General features: G+C 47.6%; 1 protein-coding gene across 1 annotated transcript; it reads left to right on the top strand.

The window, feature by feature from the left end:
• Nucleotides 1-1128: 1128 nt before the first annotated feature.
• On the top strand, nucleotides 1129-6378 carry LOC135389559 (uncharacterized). Its single transcript, XM_064619595.1, has one exon. It carries the CDS (start codon nucleotides 1129-1131, stop codon nucleotides 6376-6378), a length of 5250 nt encoding a protein of 1749 aa, XP_064475665.1.
• Nucleotides 6379-6584: the final 206 nt, after the last annotated feature.

The following is a 6584-nucleotide window of genomic DNA, read 5'->3' as shown; positions in this document are numbered from 1 at the left end:
CCGAGAATTTTGGCTAAGTCGAACTGGCGTTGATCGACGCGTTGGAGAGCAGTTTCCACGAGGGCGCGCTCGCGCTCGTACTGTCCGCAGACCAGGAGGACGTGATGGAGGTCACCGCGCACACCACATGCGGAACAGAGGCTGGACGCGCCGACACCGAGGAGGTGTTTGAAAGCGGGTGTAAAAGCCACATTAAGTCTCATGCGGTGGAATACTGTGGTAAAGGAACATGGCATTCGGCGGGGGAGAGTAAGGGACAATGTGGGGTCAACGCAGTAAAGCAGAGAGTGGGTGGTGATGTCACGTTGCCATTGAGACTGCATCATGGGGCCAGTGAGGCTTGAGACGAGGTAACGGCCATCACCCGAGACAAAATGATGGGAACACGGCGGGTGTGCTGGTGCGCGCCTGCGGCTGTTCGATCTGCCTCCTCGTTTCCGCTGATGCCCACATGACCCGGGATCCACTGGAAGACGATAGAGTGGCCCTGTGCGCTTGCTTTCTTCTATACTTGTAGAATTTCAATGACCACAGGACTGAGGAAGTCGCGAAGTCCCATAGTTGCCACACATTGCAGCTCAGATCTGGAATCCGTAAAGACGACCCAGGAGCGAACGGGGCTGTCAGTAATTTTCTGCAAGGCGAAAAGAATAGCATAAAGCTCAGCGCATGTTGACGATGTTTTATGTGAGAGATGATGGCCATCTGAAATTGACTCGGAGAGAATGACAAAGGCAGACGACGAACTTCCCCTCGTGGTTGAGCCGTCCGTGAAAACTGCGGTGGAAGTCTCATAACACGAGCTCATCATATCGAGAGTGAGCTGCTTCATCACACATGCAGCGACGTTGCCTTTGTTGGGGAATCGAAACTAACTTTATCTTCTTTGTGTGTGTTGAATGGGTTTGGGAACTGTCCTGTAACGAAAAGGACGAAGATGAAGTTAGCACGATGATGATGATTAAAACGAACGTTTTTAGATGAGACATGACGCTTGTCATCCTTTTCTGATCGGCAAACTGAGAAACGAACCGGGTCATCGTGTTGCAGAACACAAAATTATGGTGCCGAAACCCGGGAATTCCACTGAGATACCGACTAGAGAGGGTGGATTGAGCATCAACAACGATGGATCGTCTAAAGCAAAAACGAGGAGTTCTACGTACAGCAGTGACGAAGCTTATCAACGAAATCGACGTGTTACTGGAAGCACCTACTACAACGACGGGTGAGCTTTGCACAAAACTTGATCTTTTGAAGTTAAAAGAAGAGACTCTGAAGTCTTTAGACAACTCTATCGAGGCTCTTGTGGTGGACGAAGACTTCGCAGATGAGATTCAGACAGTCTTTTCTTACGAAGAAAAAATATGTGTAACGAAATCAAAAATTTGTCAGAAACTGAATGCGCATGATAGACCACCTGAAGTACAACCGGAGTCCACAACAGGCACGCAACAAACACGGGCAAGAAACCCCACTGATACGAGGGTGAAACTACCAAAGTTAGAAGTGCCGAAGTTCAACGGAGAACTTACGCTTTGGACGACGTTTTGGGATCAGTTCGAATCCAGTATTCATACAAACGAAACTTTGCACAAAGTTGACAAGTTCAAGTACCTTAAGAGCTACTTGACTGGCAAAGCAGCTACCGCTATTAGCGGGCTGCCACTTACCAACGAGAACTACGATGCTGCGATAGACATTTTGAAACAACGTTTCAACCAGAAGCAACTTATTGTCGACCAACATCTAGACCGCTTGTTGAATCTGCCAAAGGTTAACAATGCACAGAATTCCGTTCGACTTCGGGAACTATATGATGAGATCCAAGTACGAATACGAAGTCTACGGGCTCTTGATGTCGACCCGAAAGATTACGGAGTCATGCTGATGACTGTGTTACGGAAGGTCATACCAAAAGAGGTGACTTTAGACTACAATCGCAAGTACGCGGGAGCTACCCCCGAAGGCAAAGAAGAAATTGAGAATTTTCTAGACTTTCTCAAAGTCGAAGTGGAAAGCCGAGAGAAGGACATGTCGTCAATCGACAAGCGCATGGAAGGCGGACGTTATAGCATGGAACGAAGGGACACAAGGCGACCTTTCGAGCGGCAAACGAGCGGAGCCTTGGCGACTGGAGTGACAGTTCGACAGACAGACTGTGTTTTATGCAAAGCAACTGACCATACTCTAGAAAACTGGAACGGCAACCTCGCGGTTGAAGACAAGAAAGCTTTACTTTCGCGAGAAGGTCGCTGCTTCAAGTGCGGAAAGCGGTACCACCGATCAAGAGACTGCAGAACCGCTCCTCGTCTAAAATGCTCACACTGTGGTGGGCATCATCTCACGGTACTATGTGAACAGCCCTTGAAGAGACAAGGCAATGAAGAACCCAGAAATTCTCGTTTGGATGTGTTGTCATCTACCATGTCAGAGCCCGAAATCAACAGAGACAGCGGCACGATCCTTCTACTGACAGCTCGGGTATGGGCAGAAACTAACGCAAAGCGACAGTTTGTGAGGATAATGCTTGACGGAGGAAGTCAAAGGACATTTATTAAGGAGTCCCTTTCACATCTGCTTGACTGCGAATCAGTAGGGGAGGAGGTGTTGACGATATGCGCCTTCGGTTGTAGACCGTTGAAAAGAAGGTGTCGTCGTGTTAAAGTTTGGCTTCGCAGCCAATATTCCCGCAAAGAAGTGTGTGTTGAAGCTCTGGAAACACCTGATATTTCAGCTAATGTGCTACACCCACCTGATTGTAATCTAACACGAACTCTAGCCGAGAGAGGCATGCAGGTGGCCGACGTTGTACTTACGGGCATAACCTGTAATAGCGAGGTCCAGATCCTCATTGGTGCAGATTCCTACTGGGCAGTAGTGACAGGCGAGACGGAACCAATCACAGACAAGCTCTTCGCGATTAAAACGATATTCGGCTGGACAGTTCAAGGCCCTACTTCCTCATCGCCGTCTGACAACTTGGACACCAATGTAGGTGTGCTTAGAGTAACAGCGGAAAGCTTTGAAGACGAAACTTCTTCCCAGCTGCGAAGATTTTGGGAACTTGAACACATTGGGATTCAGCACAACGAAACCGAATGCAAAGAAGATCATACTAATGAAGTGATGGATCATTTTACTAAAACAATTACGAAGAAAGACGGAAGGTATGAAGTTTCCCTACCTTGGACCACGAAAAAAGACGAGTTACCTTCAAATCTAGAAGTAGCAAAGACAAGACTCCGATCGCTAACGAAACGCCTCATGAGAGACAGTGGGGTAATTGAAGAGTACGATGCTGATATTCGCCTCTATGAACAAAACAGACATGCGGAAAAGATACCAGCGGACGACAACTCGACTAACACTCAGTACTACCTTCCTCATCGAGCCGTGATTCGACGTGAAAGGGACACCACAAAAATAAGGATTGTATTTGATGCTTCGTCTAGTGTCGCTAGCGAACCTTCTCTCAACGATGTTCTTCATGCTGGACCAAATCTTAATCCGGAGGTCCTTCACGTTCTGCTCCGCTTTCGCAGGAACACAGTTGCACTGATCGCTGATATTGAGAAAGCCTTCCTACAGATTTCATTAGCCGAAGCTGACCGCGATGCTTTAAGATTCCTGTGGTACACGACAACACCGAGAGTGGGACAACCATTACCCGACGTTGAAGTTCTGCGTATGACACGGGTCCCATTCGGCGCTACTTCAAGCCCTTTTCTTTTAGCTGGAACTGTGCGACACCATCTACAAACATCGTCTGAAAAGTACCCGAAGACTTGCGAACTCCTCTTAGAGAGTTTCTACGTAGATGACCTGGTAACCAGCGTCGACACAGTTGAAGAAGCACAACAGCTTTGGATGGAATCAGTCATAATTTTTGAAGATTGCTGCATGAGATTACGAAAATGGGCAACCAATGATGAACAGCTGTGTGCAACTCTGCGGCATTACGAAGACGAAAGGTTGATCTCACATCACGAGAGGAAGGTGTTAGGTCTGGTTTGGGACGCGGAAAGTGATACGTTACGAGTTGCGCTAAATTCCGTGTTGGACTTTCTGCTGACAGCTAACGAAACCAAGCGTAGCCTGCTTCAAACGGTAGCGCGAATATTCGATCCTCTTGGGATTCTCGCACCATTCGTTATAAAAGCCAAGATCTTGTTCCAACGTGTCTGGCAAAAGGAACTAAGATGGGACGAGAGTCTCCCGCACGACATTCTGGAAGACTGGCAAAAATGGTGTCATGAACTCCCAAAAGCCGATGAAATATGGATTCCAAGGAGCATTAAAAGTACGGCGCAAGTACTCAGCCAATCCGTACACGTATTCTGCGACGCCAGTTTACAGGCATACGGAGCGGTCGCCTACATCAGGAGCCAATATGCCGACGGATCATGCACCGTTCAACTTTTGTTGTCGAAAACCAGAGTTGCTCCTTTGAAAAGCATCACATTACCACGTCTGGAACTGCTTGGAGCTCTGCTAGGGACTCGCCTTTGCAACTATGTCAACCAGAGCTTCAGCGACATTGTTAAGGCCACACTCTGGTCTGATTCTATGATTGTACTTTACTGGGTACAGGGTCAAGCACAACGCTACAAGCCCTTTGTGGCCAACAGAATCTCTGAAATACAAAGTCACAGGGATCTTTCAGATTGGCGATACTGTCCTGGAAAAGAAAATCCAGCAGATCTTCTTACACGTGGCGTAAACGTTGAATACTTGAAGGCAAGAAGTGTCTGGTGGGAAGGACCGCCATGGCTGAAGGAAACAGAAGCGAGCTGGCCGAAGCTGATTGACGTGCGCGGAATGCTAGGAGAAAACTTCCGTGACGAAGAAGTCAAGACAACATACGTCATGCTCCTGCCATCTCATCAATTGAAGCCAATTCTAAATTTGAACGACTATTGTTCGCTGGATAAAATCATCAGGGTAACGTCATGGATGTACAGGTTTATACAGAATGCGAGACAAAGAGAGCCTAAAGAAAGGGGCCCCCTCATTACGGAAGAGCTACAGCAGGCCGAAAGGTACTGGCTCAAAGAAGTTCAAGAGGAGGTGTTCTCAGAAGAGTTGCAAGCACTGCATTGCTCACACCCAGTGAAATCAACGTCAAGTCTAAGAGACTTCCACCCATATTTGGACCCGAATGGACTTCTACGGATAAAGGGAAGATTACAACGAAGCAACGAAAACGAAGAAGTGAAGCATCCATTGATATTACCAAAGCAGCACACTTACACGCGACTACTTATCGAAAAGACGCATCAACGCTTACTGCATTTTGGAGTCCGTGACACGCTCGTTGAGCTAAGAGAACATTATTGGATTATCCAGGGTCGTCAAGCTGTGAAAAGTGCTCTGTACAAGTGCATGTGGTGCAAGCGGCAACGCGCTCAACCGACGTTCCAAGACGTTGCCCCGCTTCCTCCTGATAGGATAAACAGGACTGGACCTTTCGAGGTAACGGGAACAGACTTTGCGGGACCCCTCTTCTACAAGACTGTAGGCAACAACTCAACGAAATGCTACATCGCTCTTTTTACGTGTGCTGTAACAAGAGCGATACACCTAGAAGTTGTCGACGATCTCACAGCAAACCAATTCCTCATGGCATTTCGCCGGTTCGTAGCCAGAAGGGGATTATGTAAGATTATTTACTCCGACAATGCGCTTGCTTTTAAGCGAGCTTCTAAGGATTTTAAGATCCTCTGGAATAATATACGTAGCCCTGAGGTACTCGCCTACTTTTCCAAAAAATGTATCCACTGGAAATTTATTATCGAGCGAGCAGCATGGTGGGGAGGGTTTTGGGAGAGGATGGTGCGATCAGTGGAGAATACTCTCCGACAATCACTATCAAAAGCTTTACTCCATCATGACGAACTGATCACAATTCTGACCGAGATTGAAGCCATAGTAAATTCTCGACCGCTCACCACTGTTCATGATACACCAGAAGATTCTTCAGTGCTAACTCCTGCTCATTTCCTGGTGGGAAAGATACTGAGGACGTTGCCAACTGACAAGGTGACGTCCACAGCGTCAGACTGGAGCTCGCTGAACAAGAGTTACCGACGTCGTGAACAGCTGCTCAACTCCTTCTGGACCCGATGGAGGAAGGACTATTTGCTACAACTTCGGTCCCATCACACAGCGAAACGTGGAAATGCAGTAACTTTGAAGCCCGGAGATTTGGTACTGCTCATGCAAGATCGCTTACCAAGACATCTGTGGAAGATGTGTCGGGTAGACACCATTACTCTCAGTGCTGACGGAAAAGTAAGAGCGTGCACAGTCCGACTACCAGACGGAACGTTGTTACGTCGACCTGTGCAACTTCTCTGTCCACTGGAGATTGTTTAATCAAGTGAGCAACTACTCACTGCGGGGGAGGATGTTGGGGAATCGAAACTAACTTTATCTTCTTTGTGTGTGTTGAATGGGTTTGGGAACTGTCCTGTAACGAAAAGGACGAAGATGAAGTTAGCACGATGATGATGGTTAAAACGAACGTTTTTAGATGAGACATGACGCTTGTCATCCTTTTCTGATCGGCAAACTGAGAAACG

Source organism: Ornithodoros turicata, chromosome 3 (genome assembly GCF_037126465.1).
Source record: "Ornithodoros turicata isolate Travis chromosome 3, ASM3712646v1, whole genome shotgun sequence".
Classification (NCBI taxonomy): Eukaryota; Metazoa; Arthropoda; class Arachnida; order Ixodida; family Argasidae; genus Ornithodoros; species Ornithodoros turicata.
This window is presented reverse-complemented; position numbering and strand designations above follow the sequence as displayed.